Consider the following 16,074-nt stretch of genomic DNA (forward strand, 5'->3'; position numbering starts at 1 on the left):
CCGTCCCGCTCTCAGAAGCGGCCAGCACCACGTCCCTGGGGGCGGGGGGGCAGAGAGCTCGGTGTGTTGCCCTTGCCTCCAGGCACTGCCCCCCGCAGCTCCCATTGGCCAGGAACAGGGAACCGTGGCCAATGGGAGCTTTGGGGGAGGTACCTGGAGGCGTGGCAAGGGCAGCACGCCGAGCCCCCCCAGGGCCGCGCAGGGTTGTGATGCCAGCCGCTTCCCGGAGTGGCGCTGCATGGGGCCAGGGCAGGCATGCAGGGAGCCTGCCTGGCCCCGGTGCGCGCTGCTGCCACCCTGGAGCCGCTTTAGGTAAGTGGCGCTGGGCTGGATCCTGAACCTCTCCTGCACCCCCGCCCTCCAACTCCCTGCCCTAAGCTCCCTGCCTGCATCTCGCACCCCCGTGCACCCCAACTTCCTGCCCTTAGCTCCCTGCTGCACCCTGCACCCCAACCCTCTGCCCTGAGCTCCATCCCGCAGTCTGCACCCCAACTCCTGCCCTGAGTCCCTGTCGCACCCCAACCCCCTTCCCTGAGCCCTTTCATACACCCCGCATCCCTCCTCTGCCCCAATCCTTTGCCCTGAGCCCGTTCCCGCACCCCGCATGCCCTCCCGCACACCCTCCTGCACCTCAACCCCCTGCCCCGGCCCTGCATACAATTTCCCCACCCAGATGTGGCCCTCTGCCCAAAAAGTTTGCTCACCCCTGGTCTCAATAATACTTAGTCCTGCCTTGAGTCAGGGGTCTGGACTAGATGACCTCTCGTGGTCCCTTCCAGTTCTGTGATTTATGGGGTTTCCTGCTCTCCATTCATCTCTGTAGTATCTGTGCACTTACCAAACAGTAACCAGTTTGTCCTGGCAACATGTCCCAGGAGCTAGGGAAGTATTCTCCACATAGGGAGGTTAGGGCCCAGCTTTTCAAAAGCAACCTGTAACTTTGCGTGCTTTGGTTTGTCAGGTGTCTAAAGTTTTGCATCCCTCTCCCACCATTTAAGGCTACAGATGCTGTACAGACTTACACTGGAGCTTTAGGAAGTGTTATGTTCAGGCTGATTTTAGCCACCTCAAGGTCAGCCTTTCCCTTGTCATAAATGACATTTGAAGTTCAGTAGCTCAGAGCTGTTTTGTGCATCTCAGCTGGTCTTCTGAAGCCTTTGATCGGAAGTGGTTGCAAGGGCTTTTGCTAAGCACACGAACCTTCAATCTAATCTAGTTGGGGTTTTAAACAGTCCATCAGGGTGCTTGAGCACCTTCCATAGGGAATATCAGGCCACCGTGGATTGCGTCTGCAAAAGGGCCCCCTTCTCTTCTTCTTTAAACATTTGTCATGTCTTCCATCACTAAAAGTTAAGCAAAACTAGTCTGGGTATTCTGAATCTGGCCTGCAGTATAGACAGGCAAATGAATCTGGATTACAGGCCTGAACCTGAACTGAATGTTGTTGAAGCCCAAAATAATTTGCCTGATTCGCGCTCTCTCTCTCTCTTTCTCTCTTTTTTTTTTTTTTTTTTTAAATTTCGCTTTTGCCTCTGTCTCTTCCTTCCAGGGAACAGCTGGAGGTGAAGTCTGGAAATACAGCAGAAAAAGGTCATTCTCATTGTGTCTGTGGCCTGAGCTGAAGAGGGGAGAGCTGTAAATTTTACAAGACAGCATGATTTCCTGCCAAGTTTTATAGGCTCAAGGGATTTAGATAGGCATCCAGGCACTTAGACCCAGATCCTCACAGGTAGCTAGGCACCTAACTCCCATTGTAATAAATGGTAATTAGGCACCTAAATTCCTTTTGAGGATCTGGGACATTGATGCTTATCCAAATAATATTTAAATAGTTCTCTTAATCTTCAAACCACTCAAAATACAACCCTGTCTTATCTCATCCCTCTCTGTCCATGAGACAGGCATTATAATCCTTGTTATACAGTTTTGGGAAACTGAGGCACAGAGCAGGGAGGTGATTGACCCAAGGTCACCTGGAACCGAGCTAGAATTAGAATACAGGAGTTCTTCACTCCCAAGCCCATGGTCAAAGCTGTCTCAAGAGGAAGTGTCTGGGGTTGGGTTTTATGCTGCTTTCCAGTTGGAAGGTCTCCTCTGGCAATTGCAGAAGCACATCACACTTTGTCTGCTCCTTTTCCCCTCTCTGACATGCCCCAATATGTCTCTGTGCCAGAGGCTTCAGAGAGAGAGACATAGGAGCAGGCATCTCTAGTTCTGCACCCGCTGTGGCTGCTCCACCCCATTGGCAACCCCATGCCACACGTTTAGCAAATTGGGCTCTGCATGCCGCTTAGTTTTTTCTAGTCAGGTTTATCTTTCCACCCATACTCCTCTTCCCCCAACACACCCACCTTTCTTGCATTTATGGTTTTTTCCCAGGAAGGGTCACTACACCAGCCCTGACATGCTTCTGTTCCATCGGTATAGCTAGTCAGTCACATGCACCTTGGGGAAAGCTTTTGTCTCTCGCAAATGTAGGTCTGTTGTACCTGCCGACTTGATACAAACAAATAACCGCTCAACAGTTTGTAAACCTTCCCTCATCCACCCACCCCTTCCCATTGACAATAGCCTCTCTCGATATTCTTTATTGAGACGTGTCAACAGATTAGTTCAGAGTCCCTCTGTGCGGACAAAAAGCTGCCACAAAGAGAATTAGGCATCGGGGATTGGATTACCATGTGGCCACCTGTCATTGCGACTTTGTAAATTTATCTCTCTCCGTCTTTCAGATTGGAAGAGTTTGTATTAAAATGCTGCAGTTTCAGGGCAGGTTTTTTTTCTTCGTTTTAAACATTTATGTTCACTTGCTTTATTAATAAAGATTGGGGCCTGCAAAGGGCCTGGGGATTAGAGCGGTTAGGCTCTCTTTATTCATTCTTACATTAGTCTAAGTGGTTAATAGGTAAAGTAGGCCAATCCATCTTTAGGGTAAGCCTATCACTTCGCCTACGATGGGTGAAGCTTTGCTGAACAAATATTCATTAAAGGAAAAGCTTTTTTAATTCTGTCTTCCCTGACATCTTAAGAGCTTGGAGTTAGGAGGTCTGCTCTCTGCCTGTGGAAAATGCATCTCTCTGCTCACACAGCCACTTCATGGCTTTGCCGAGACCCTTTTCCACGGAAGTTTTAAGGGCCAAATCTCAGCTGGTGTCAGTTGTCATAGCTCCACTGAAGTCAATGGACCTATGCAAGCTTCCACCAGCTGAGGGTCTGGCCCAGTGTGGTGCAGTGTCTGCATGAGGGGGTGCTGGGAACCGCCAAGAGGGGGTTTGTTGTTAGCTTTCTGAAAGCTTCAGGCACCCAAACCTTGCCCAGCCAAAGAGTATGGGAAAGGTTGTCTGAGATGTAAAAGGGTATTAAGATTGCCAATGGCTAACTCCTCTTTCATAGTCTCACCCTGTGTTAAGAGTTTATCAGGAGCCACACCCATTTGCACAGAGCAGACTGAAGCTATCCAGACCTTTAACTTGGATGTAGGTCTTCCGCAGGTCAGGATGAAGCCTGCAGGCTGGATCCTATAGTCTCCATGAGCTGCACCTGTGTATTAGAAATGAGGAGTGGTTGTAGAATACATTACAGAGCCATCCAGGTAGCACATTAGCCTCTTTAGCCTTTATGCCCAGCAGATCAGCAAGAGTGGGGCAAAGTTAGATTCCCCTCCTTTGAGCCTGATGGGTTACAGCCTGACAATGTGTCCACTACAGCAGTTCTTCTGATCACTGTCTCTTCTTCTAATTTTCTTCTCTCCAATGAATGCGTCTCCACTGATTTAATTTGCTCTTGCTGTTCCTGAAGCTCTGGGATCAGTCCCTTTCAGAGCGACTAGGTTGTACGACTCGGGCCTATTCCTTCTTGCACCAAAGCTAACAAGAGTTTTACTGTGGACTTCAGTGTGTGTAGGGATTGGTCCCTTAGTGCCAAGATGAGACCAGTTTCAGAGTAACAGCCGTGTTAGTCTGTATTCGCAAAAAGAAAAGGAGGACTTGTGGCACCTTAGAGACTAACCAATTTATTTGAGCATGAGCTTTCGTGAGCTACAGCTCACTTCATCGGATGCATACCGTGGAAACTGTAGCTCACGAAAGCTCATGCTCAAATAAATTGGTTAGTCTCTAAGGTGCCACAAGATGAGACCAGTTTGCCCTTTGTATACACCCATGAATCAAATGGTGGCTCACCTAGGAATCATCATGATCTATTCTTAGTGAAGGTAGGTATCAACAAGCATTAGCTACTTCTCCACCTGTGTAAATCTCAGGCCATCTGGTAAACCTGTAGTCCTGTGACTTTGATGCTTCCCCTATTTAGTCGCAAGCAAGCCAACTACTCTCCTGTTTAGGAAAGCATGGAAGACCCATATGCAGATCTCTGCTAGAGATGGGCCAGAACGTCAAAGTTGGACCTAGATACAGATCTTAATTTTCCTAAAGCATGAGGTTGTTTTAATCCAATGTTCAAACCCATCTTAGTATCAACAGGCTTCGTTGTCCATCAAATGCAATTGTTGTCCTTTTGCTTTGTACACTGCCTTTTAAAACAAGGCAGACCCTGTGAGACAATCTCTGTGCTTCTGCTGGTGGGATTGTGGTCTTGGGACGCTACCCATATACTACAGAGCGTCAGCACATAGTGGGAAAGCTTTGCTTTGGAACTAGATCTTAGTGGCACTTTCAACAACTCTAATGCATGTTGAGAGGGTTTTTATTCTTACTCTCCTTTGCCTGGAATACCTTCTGAAAAGCTTGACGATCACATTTCTCTCCCTACCAGTTTTATTCTTCTTCACTGGCAAAGAACAGACTCTGGGTTTTTCACATGCAGAGGAAGGCACAATATGAGTCTGTTTGGCTGCTGCTGTTGTAGTATCTGTGCCAGCATTTCAACAGGGACGTTCATAGCTCTAGAAACACCATCTTTCTGCAAAATGCCACTGCAGATCCAGTAGGGGGAGCCCAGGCAACTTTGCTTTGAAACACTCTCTTGAGCTAATCCTGTAAGGAACGGAGCACCCTCAGCTCACTCTGAAGCCAACAGGAGTTATGGTGTCTCGGCAGCATTTCACATGAATTCTGGTTCTGGCCAGTTGTGGCTATTTTGTAAATCTGTTGGGAGAATTGTAAAATCATAGAATATCAGGGTTGGAAGGGACCTCAGGAGGTCATCTAGTCCAACCCCCTGCTCAAAGCAGGACCAATCCCCAATTCAATCATCCCAGCCAGGGCTTTGTCGAGCCTGACCTTAAAAACTTCTAAGGAAGGAGATTCCACCACCTCCCTAGGTAACACATTCCAGTGTTTCACCACCCTCCTAGTGAAAAAGTTTTTCCTAATATCCAACCTAAATCTCCCCCACTGCAACTTGAGACCATTACTCCTTGTTCTGGGAGGTGGATATACATCTATAAAGGTAGGAGGCCACTAGATCATGAGATTTACGATTCTTCTCCCAGTGAACCCCACATTTCCAGCATCCCAAAGACCTGTGGATTTAATTGCTGTACCTGCCAGGGGCGATGTATTAGTTTTTGGATTTTTACAAAGCATAATGGAGCATTTGTCCAGTGTTCTTAGTGCCCAGGATGTTCTTTTAGAAAACGAACTAAATAAATGCCCCTGTCACTTCCTCTCCAATTGGATCAACTGACCCAGCAACACTATAAATGTAATAAAAATTAATTGATTCCTACTACTTCCCCCTCCTATGCAATCCAAGAGTTCTACACACCACCACTGCCCAGCCTTTCCTAGATTTGCAGAGTTTAAGGCCAGCAGGGACCATTAGATCATCTAGGCTGACCTTCTTATAATCTCACCCAGTTACTCTGTGTTGAGCCCAATAACTTGCTTGGCTAAAGCATCTGGTCTCGAAGAAAGCAAGAGATGGAGACTACCTATCTCCTCCAGGGAAAAAAAGCAGGCCTTCCACCATGCCTCAAAGGCTAATTAGCTCTGGCTCTCACGAACCTTGGGAGAAAGGCAGTTCCCAAGGTCCAGCACACTAACAGACTCCTCTTTCTACTTCCAAAGGGGCTTCAACGTAGGCACTTCCGCCAACCACAGCTGCTGCAGTAGGTCACAGGGGTGAACCATCTCCTAGATATGAAGCCCTGGCTGGCTTGGGAGCTACCTAAGTCAAAACCAACGTCTTAAGCCAGGAGACAGCCAGCACAGGCTATGGAGATCAGGTTCAGTTTCCTCAAAAAAACAGACACTGGTGAACAAGTGGTCTGTCAAATTCAGCCTCCGCTCTGGTGAGATTCAGTAGTTGTTTGCTGTGCCATTATTGGCCTGCTGTGTTTTGTGATTGGATTGGAAAATAGACTTTTTATGGGATTCACAAGTTGGAGAGCAGCTTCTCCTGAAAATTACTCTTTTACTTGGCAAAGTGTTTTTTGGAGACTCACTCACCCTGGGAATTTGATAGAGCAGTGCAGATTCCATCTGACACCAGTGTTCAGGCATGGCATGCAATGGGTAAAAAGCGCTGCATTTGTGTGAAGCGTGTGGAGTTAGGCCTTACTGTGGGTGAAATGCAACGGCATGGGAGAGGTGAAATCCACTTCCTCTGGCTGCTTGCATGGTAGGACACTACATCCATTTAAACATGGATCCGACAGCATTTCCACTGGTCTGCCCCACCATTGCTCTACACACTGACCTATGGAAAGCTGGCATGGAGATCTTTCCCACAGCACGCAGTAGGTGCAAAGACTAGCTGCCCTCCCCCAGAGGTTTTGCCTCTTGCCACTTTGCACAGACCTACTGTGGGCATGGGTTTTCTAGACTGCTCCTGAGCAAATCTTGCCTGAAATGAAAGAGGAGCATATAGATGTGAAAACATTTGGCATGTTAAATTACGGAGCCCCAATGCTCCTTTCTTATGATGTTTCAATATGTTCGAGCTTAGTGGGTGGAATGCCTGAGAAGAGGTATGTGGGATACTGCCTTTTGAAGAGATCTTTTTTTTTTTTCACTTGTATTCTCTATTAGTATGATACAAGTTACAGTGGATTTGATACATTGCATCAAGGAGTTAAGTATTATTGGATTAGGTAAAATTTGTACAATTACTAGCCAAAGCGCACGAAAGCTATTGTCCTAGACTAAGGATTGTCTTGCTGTTATACATTCACATTACATGATATTAAAACACAGGGCTCAAGTTTTTCCCTTGGGTTCATGATCATGGCTCCCATTGAACTCAACAGGAGTTGTTGTTTTTTATTATTTGTGTTACAGAAGCACCTAGGAGCCCCAGTTGTGGACCTGGATCCTGTTGTGCTAGATGCTGTACAAGTATTCTAGGAAACAGTTGTGCGCTTTCAGGGGAGCTAGAGGAAAGGCCAATTGAGAGAATTTAAGAGGCCTCTTCCTCTGAGTACACATGGTGGGCCTGCTGTTGACAAGTTACCATGCAGTTGTTTGTTCAACTTGCTGCATTGCACACACTTGTACGTGCTTTATGCTTCACAAGCAGGAGATGGTCTCTCTTGTGATGCACATTAGAAAAACTTCCCAGTGTAGTGTTACAAAAGAGAAGAGCAATGGGTGTCCCATTAGAAATTTAGCCCAGTAACCTTTACAAAAGCAAAGTAATAGGGAAATAGGATTTTCCTTTGTGCTGGGCAATCTGCATAGGCACCTGAGGGTGAATGATTCCTTTTCTTTGTGCTCCAGCTTTTTCTGATGAATGTATTTCAATTCCATTTTGCTGAACTAATGTAGTTTCAAGGCTGCAGCTAATTCACACCCTGCGGAGGTGGACTAGCCTCTTTAAAGCAAGCCGAACATAGAGCATGAATCACTACTGTGGTATAATTGCCAAGAGTCTAACCTCGTGCGTGAATACTTTGTGTATTTGCAAGTCACGCTAATAGGACGTGTGCTGGTAGGAGGGCCCATAAAGGTTACATTGCAAGGAATGAGTTATCCTGCTGTCCTAACCAGTGCATTTGTTTTCTTGGCAGAGACCTGATGCCCAAAACCCTGGATGGGCAGATCACCATGGAGAAAACCCCCAGCTACTTCGTCACCAAGGAAGCACCTGCTCGAATCTCTGCCATGTCGAAGGGCACCAAGCTCATCGTGGTGGTGCGGGACCCCGTGACCCGAGCCATCTCCGATTACACGCAGACTCTCTCAAAGAAGCCCGATATCCCCACCTTTGAGAGCCTGACCTTCAAAAACAGGACTACAGGCCTGATCGACACCTCGTGGAGCGCCATCCAGATCGGCATCTACGCCAAGCACCTGGAGAACTGGCTCCTCTACTTCCCCATTGGGCAGATCCTCTTTGTCAGTGGGGAGAGGCTGATCAGTGACCCTGCCGGGGAGCTGGGCAGGGTCCAGGACTTTCTGGGCCTTAAGAGGATCATTACGGACAAACACTTCTACTTCAACAAAACCAAGGGCTTCCCCTGTCTGAAGAAGGCTGAAGGGAGCAGCAAACCCCACTGCCTGGGGAAAACGAAAGGCAGGACCCACCCCAATATAGACCGAGAGGTGGTGCAGAGACTGCGGGAGTTCTACAGGCCTTTCAACATGAAGTTCTACCAGATGACTGGGCACGACTTCGGCTGGGACTGAGGCTGACACGACAGTGTCTCCCTGTAATTACCCCACGGTGCAGCTTGCTTCTATAAAGATATATGTGTGTGTGTGTGTGTGTATGTAAAATGTACAGAAATCTATTTTATAATAATTTATTTTTAATTTTTAAGTAATTAATTCACTAAGCTGCCTAACCACACTGTCTAGAATATTAGCCCATAACCTTTTTTTTTTTTTAACATTCCATGGTGTTTAATTCTAATATTGGTCTTTTTATTTTGTTTGGTTTGTAATTGACGGTGCTTCCATTACCTAGAGGAAATTAGTATTGGAAAGGAAAGGGGGGGGAAAAAGCACAATTTTATTTTCGTTACGGGTATTAGGCCTTTATAACCATTTACTTGTCATCTTCCCACTCCCTAGTATCTGTCCCCCTACCTTTTTCATGAGATCTGTTGGCCCGTCATCACGTTCCTTCCTGCCGTCTGAATAACAGTAGGGGAGGGAGAGGCTGTGCTGCTCTATGGAGCTCAGATACTTACGCCTAACACAGCAGCTGCTTCACTGGGCGTTCTAATGTGCAAAGTCCATCAGGATCCCCAGTGCCCAGCTGTGTTGCTGCTGGGAGTCTTCTGCTTGCTTCTGTTTCCCCAAGTGTTGCTTGGTGCATAAGGTGCTCCTTTGGAAAAGAGTACCAATAGCATGACATTTTGCTGCAAGGGGGGAGCAGTCTTATCAGTCTGTTCTTTTTTTCCTTCTTGGCTTTGTTTTATTGTTTGGTTGGTTTTTTTTAACAAGGAGAATCTCCCCCCACTGGCCCAAACAGGGTTTCCTGGGTGGGGACTTTATGCATTTTTTGAAAAACTTTATTCTTATTAAAGATGTGAAATGCTTTGTGCTGGGTGGAACTATGACGAGGTAAATGAAATTCAGCTCCTACATATATGCACTTACCTTGTAGGGAACCCATTTTAAAACGCACTAGAGCCAAGCATGCAGGCAGAGCATCTGCTTTGACACACCAAAGAAATCAAAAGAACCACAGGAGCCATTAGCACAAACCAGGGTATGAGTCTATCACTGATTTAGTGTTCCCCGAGGAGTGGGTAGGGGACACAGTGACTCCATCCACAGCTGGGGATCTGAGGCAGGTCAGCAGTGCAGTGATTGTGTGGGGATGTGTTGGGGGGCGGGGCGGGGCACCTTCAGCCTTATTTCCATTGGATGTTGTCTTGTCCACCCTACGTTTTAGTCTAATACTTCATCAACAGTCTCTGTCCAGAACAGGCCTCTATCTGGAACTGGGAGGGGGTGTTACCAGGCAGGATTCAGACAAATCCATAGAACTGCTTAGGGACACTTGCATTGTACTTGCTTGCAATTACTGCCATTGGTCCCTCATTTCACATGCAGTACATTCACCCCAAATATTTGGAAAATAAGACCCTGAATCAAACATCTGTTCTGTATCGCACAGGGCCCTGATATTCGTCAAGACCGCTCTTTACTCAGAGGTGTAACCGTTGATCATTTTAAATACATAAGCGAGGATGGGACAACCAGTTAAAATAAGAACCGAACATTTTGCTTGTAGTTTGAACCAAATGCTTTTTGAGGAGCTGGGCTATTCAGAGGAGTGTTTCTGGTGTCAGGCCAGGAGTGGAACCAGAAATGTTGACCCACCCTCAGAATGGCTATTCTTGCAGAATTTACAGTTCTGACAGAAGCTAGGGGTTAGTGAATGAATCTGATTCTCACAAGAATTCTGGCCAAATTTTGCAGGCTTAGGTGGTGTGGATAATCTCCACAAACTTTGGGTGTCTATCCTCACTGCCTGAGGTTCACCCATTTCTAATGGACCTCTTAGTGGCTAGGGTAACTGCAGAAAATCCCAATCCTAATTCCCACTGAATTTAATTAAAGCAGGGCCATACCATCGTTCCAGGGCAACTACAGGGTACATGTGGCTGTTTTTGACTCCAGTTTAACCTTGAGTGTAGATTAAACAAGCTATTAATTGCACCTCTCATAGAGTGTGCAGGAATGTGTATAAATACTATGTCATGGGAGCAGCAAGGTATTTGCTAAATAAACCTTATGATGTTACTGTGTAAGTAAACAAGTACTTGCATAATATATGTGCAATGTAATAAAACGTTAGACAACTGCATGTATAATGCTACAGCAACAGCAAATGGGTAAAGGATACATGATTTCATTATGTTGATATGTTTGTTACATATGTGTCACCAATATATCTTAGCACAAGGCTGAAGATGCCAGTGGCCACCCCCATCAGCACCCCCTCCACTGTAATACCAGATTACTAAACAATACCCAGCTGTGGTGGTGTTTGTCATATAGCATTCCCCAGATGTTGCTTTTACTTTAACAGCATCCTTACTCTTGCTTGTTCTATACAGCTGTCCAGTACAGCTGCTTAATGATGGACATGCAGATGCAATAACTTTCCTTCCGAACTATTCAATTAACAGGCCCATGTTGCTCTGTCTGGGTCCAGCTCTGATCTCACTTACACTAATGGTCCTGAGAGTAGAAGCCAGCCCTCTGTCTCTGTAACAAAGAGATTTGCAGTAAAATGCTGTCCCTTGAAATGTGGATGGATCTGCTCCCATTCTAAACCCAAGGAGTGCTTAGTTTAACCTAATGACTAACTGGGAATTTTAACTTGTTTATGAGAGCAGTGTAATGTCATGGCAAGTAAAGGTAGATACAGAGTCAAAAGGCTCCCCTGTCCCAGCTCTCCTATTTATCAATGCCACTGGGGGAAGGGGACCACACCCAGGTTGGTGGGAGAGGAGAAAGACGGGTATATGAGAGCACCCTCAAATCCCAGCAGGGTGAGGCCGGGGGATGCTAAGCACTTTGCGGTATCAAGCTCTATAATGACAGTCTAATTTTGGTTGGTTTTGGAGCATGGTGCAACCTTTGATTTGGTTTTTCCTCCGAGCCTTTCCCATTTCAAGGAAAGGTAAAATCTCGCCCGTGAAACAGTATTGTTTTGCCATAGGCAGTTCCATCAGCTGAATGACACATTAGCTAATACTATGAAAAACCACAGTAGAGAGTGTGGCATCCTCATTACTGCAGTGCAGAGGGAGCCCTGGGTTCCAAAATTGAGATGAAGACTCAAGGGGCGTTTTGGATGTGTGTGCGTTTTGGGTCCAGGCTTTTGGAGTGGACCCCCCTCTACTACCGAGTGATAAATATACTAGCATATTCAGTTTACCATAAGGGCCTGCTAGCTTGAGGTTCTTGAATGATTGCAGAAAAAAGCTTTAGATCTTGTAAAGCAGCATCCTAGGACACTAGTTATTACAGAACTTGAATCTCTGTGTCTTCCTACTGAAGAACTTATGCAGTGTGTTGAATTAAGCCTTGTACTCTGGTGGCCCTGCATGGCCAGGAAGGAATAACTCTCCAGCTGTTCACTCAGCTTTCATGAAACCAGGGTCACTTTCTGGTGAAGTGACAACATTGTCCAACCATGTGATCCCATTTCTTCCAGTACTTGGCCAACTTCAGGTACTTATCACTTTGTCATTTCTTCATTTCACCTCTGTTTCCTTAGGTTGTTTTTTATATAGATAGATATATACTGGAGGATTTAGGTGCCCTGATCTCTCTGTATATTGCTTTCTTTGTAACAATTTTTGATCTCCCGATGCCTTTCTCAACTGTACAAAATTCACCAGGCTGTTGGCTTAGTTGGTGTAATCAAGCCTTGGTACTGAATGGTTTCATGAGGCAACCATGTTGGATTATAGAAATATGTGGTGTTTGATACTCTGAATACCTTAAGCAAATTGCTAATCCTGGCTGAACAGCCTTTGTAACAAAATTTATATAAGACCAATTAATATAAAAGGCCTTACCTAAGCAATATGGCAACCAAGACTGGATTCCCTGTAGTATGCATCTGGTTGCTAATAATGGACTCGATGCTATCATCATGTTTTGTTTTCTTCAAGAATGATAAACTGTTAAACTCAGAGGTGTGGTTAGTTTTTCTTTTTTCACATTGTAACATTAATTTATGGCTGAGTTTCATTCAGCCCTGTATTCAGAAGTGCAGTACAGATATTAGCGATGTGTTGTCTGTAACATGGTACTATAGAATAGCCAATTTGTTTTTAAAAAAGAAAATTAAAAAATTGTAAATCAAGTATTTTGTGGTATGTACAACACAAATTAATTTTACACAGAGAAAGATGTTTCTAGGAAAATGAAATTCTGATAATTCATACTATTTCTTTGTATGAACAAATAAAATATATTTTACCAAATCATAGACATGCTTGTTTTCATTGTAACCTGTGGAGGTGAATAAAAGACATCATGTTCCAAGCTTATTTTGGTAACATTTGGGGTCGCATTCTGCCACCCGATACTTGTAAGCAACTCCCATTAACATCAGTGGAGGCTGCATATGTGCATATAGGCCTTAATTCAGCAAACCACTGACGCGTGTGCTTAAGTGCCCTTCCTGAACAGGACTGCGTTCTTGAACTGGGAGGCCTTATTGAACAGGAATGGGCTTCCATGTGGTAAGCAAGTGTTTAAGTGCTTTGTTGAATCACAGCCACAAGGGCTGACCCAGTTTCCATTGAAACCAGTGAGATCAATTGAGTGTTGACTTCAGTGATGCAGAATTGGGCATTGAGGGCCTGATCCTGGAGAAGTTGTGGGCTCTTAGCTCTTCAATGGGAGGTGAGGGTGCTCAGCACCTGACAGGAGAGCATCAGAGGACAATTTGTCCTTCTCACCAGTAGATTGAGTACCTTGAGTTACAGAAATACATTCTCTCTCTCTCTCTCTCTCTCACTAGGGATAGAGGAGGCGTTGGCCAGTAATACGCAGTAAGTATGCAGAGACAGCATCTCAGGAACATCAACGATGTAATTAACAGAGTGAATTTAGCATCTGATGCTACTGCCATTATAGTAGTTGCATCAGATGTGAAATTCACTGCACAGTAGAACCTCAGAGTTACGAACACCAGAGTTACCAACTGACCAGTCAACCACACACCTCATTTGGAACTGGAAATACGCAATCAGGCAGCCACACAGCCAAAAACCAACCAAAACAACCCCAACCAAATACAGTACAGGACTGTGTTAAATATAAATTACTTTACTATGCAGAAGAAAATGCTGCTTTTCTTTCTTTTCTTTTTTTAAAGTTTCAAAGCTGTCTTAAGTCAACGTTCAGTTGTAAACTTTTGAAAGAACAACCATGATGTTTTGTTCAGCATTCTGAACATTTCAGTTATGAATAACCTCCATTCCCGAGGTGTTTGTAATTCTGAGGTTCTACTGTATTCGTTACATCGCTGATGTTCCTTAGAGACTGTTCTGTGTTAATGGGAGTTTTGCCCTTGACTGCACTGGAATAGTACCCAGTCCTTAGTGCTAGTAGACTTGCTGCTCTAAGGGAAGTAGAAAGTAAAGCCATCTATTTGTGTTTTCCCAAATGGTGGGTCTTGACCCACCGGTGGGACTGGGCCTGACTCCCCACTCTGGGCATTGCAACAGGATTGCAGTGCCACTCAAATTTGGCTTGGCCACCTGTCCACGGTGACCATGTGTGCTAGGTCACAATGCCTGGAGCAGAGAGCCGAGCCCAGCCCCACCCGACAAGTGCTGCTGCTGTAGGGTCAGTGTGGGGAAGGCTAACTCTCCAAACACCCCTGCCAGGGCCTCCCCTTCACACCAGGCCAGGATTAGGGTTGCAGTGTTGGGGGCGGAGGGGGGAGGTGCTGCTGTGGGTGGTTGGTGCCCTCCTAGCAGGGTGAGGAAGAGAAGGATGCTGGCCTATGACCCCCCTGCCATGAATCTGCACTCTGGGTGAATTGCAAAACAAAAAACAAAATGCAGTTGATGGGTCACCTTAATAAAATGTTTGGGAACCACTGTTCTGTTTAACCAGGATCATGAACACCAAGGGCTCAGTCAATGCAAGCTGCCGCTGCATGGCCCCACTGCTAACAGCACCGACAAAACAGCTGAGGCCCCATGGCCCAGATCCTCACTCCCATTGAAAGTAATGGGGGTAAGGCTCTGGGCCCATGTCCATTTAGTCCCTGACATCTTTGTAGAGGGAAGTTGTGAGAGCAGTTTTGTGACATGGGCACTTGTCTGCTAGGAACTGGACAGAGCCCCAGGGCTTGTCTACATTACAGGTTATGTCGGTATAACTTATGTCATTTAGTGTATGATTAAGCCACTCCCCTGAGTGACGTAAATTACACCAGCCTAACTGCCAGTGTGGACAGCGCTATGTTGGCGGGAGAGCTTCTCCAGCCAATGTAACACCCACCTCTTGCTATTTATTATGCAGACGGCAGAGAATGTCTTCACCACACATACTACAGCGGCGTAGTTACATTGGTGCCACTGTAGTACAATTTCCAATCCCAGCCTAGCTCTCTTGTTGGGTCTTCCTTTCTCCCGGGGGAAAAAGATGGCAAAACAGAACCACCTCGCTAAGGAGAACTAAACTCTGACAAGACAACTCTAAACACAGATGACCTTTAGCGATAACCCTGCCACCAACCGGGGATGCCAGGTGCTGGTTAATAAGCTGATATGGAAGGATCAAGTAGACTGCCTAGATCCTCAAAGGTATTTAAGTGTCTTTCTCCTAATGATGTCAATGGGAAATAGGTGCCTAAATAGCTTGAGGATCTAGGTCTCTCTCCCTGTTTGAAAAGGGCTCTCAAGGTTTTGCAGCTCAGCATGGCATCCTTTCATTAAATGGAATAAGGAGACCAAGGGAAAGACTAAGTGCAAAGAGAGGCAAGCTCCTAAGAGGAGCAGGTTGAAGGGATTTTCCAAAAGATAGGGTGGCCAGAGATTGCTGATAAAGGAGACACAACTCAGAAACATCATTTGAAACTGAAGAAGGTGAATGATCTGATGGAGAGGTACATGAGTATGATACAGTGATTGTCTGAGACGCTGTAGTTCAGTGATACTCAGACTGAGGCTCGGGAGCTACAAGTGGCTCTTCAAGGTGGCTCCTGTGGCTGTTTGCGGCATATACTATTAAAACAGGGTGATTTAATTATTAACCAATCAAAGTTATTAACCAACCAGGATGCTTTTACTATGTTATTAACCAATTGTAGTTGAGAAAATAGTAATACTTGGTCAGAATACCAAGACTATATATATAGTAAATGAAACAATGAATTCACACTACTGAGGCTCTTTTGAGTAACGTTGATCCCTATTTTGGCTCCTGAACCACTGAGGTCTGAGTATCACTGCTGTAGTTTATCATAGCAATACTGCAGCATTTGGGGCTAGGACTGTAGTGGTTGCTATTATATGGGTGAACCTTGGCATAGGAAGCTGATTAGGGAAATCAGGGTAAAGCTGATGACCTCTGGCTCTGTGAGGGGTGTACAAACCCTGCACCAGACAGGAACGGGTTAAGTGCTGTGGGCTCAAGACATAGCACTATGCTGCTGGTAAATCAATACAATTGCCACACA

General features: G+C 45.7%; 1 protein-coding gene across 1 annotated transcript in view; it reads left to right on the forward strand.

Annotated features, from left to right (window-relative positions):
• Window positions 1-12,864, forward strand: part of HS3ST3B1 (heparan sulfate-glucosamine 3-sulfotransferase 3B1) — a 47,300-nt gene extending 34,436 nt beyond the window's left edge. The window contains exon 2 of the mRNA XM_048817584.2: window positions 7,970-12,864. Within this exon, the coding sequence (XP_048673541.2) occupies window positions 7,970-8,588 (619 nt within the window). The 3' untranslated portion in view covers window positions 8,589-12,864. The remainder of the gene's footprint in view (window positions 1-7,969) is intronic.
• Window positions 12,865-16,074: the final 3,210 nt, after the last annotated feature.

The sequence above is a fragment of the Caretta caretta genome, chromosome 14, assembly GCF_965140235.1.
Source record: "Caretta caretta isolate rCarCar2 chromosome 14, rCarCar1.hap1, whole genome shotgun sequence".
Lineage (NCBI taxonomy): Eukaryota > Metazoa > Chordata > Testudines > Cheloniidae > Caretta > Caretta caretta.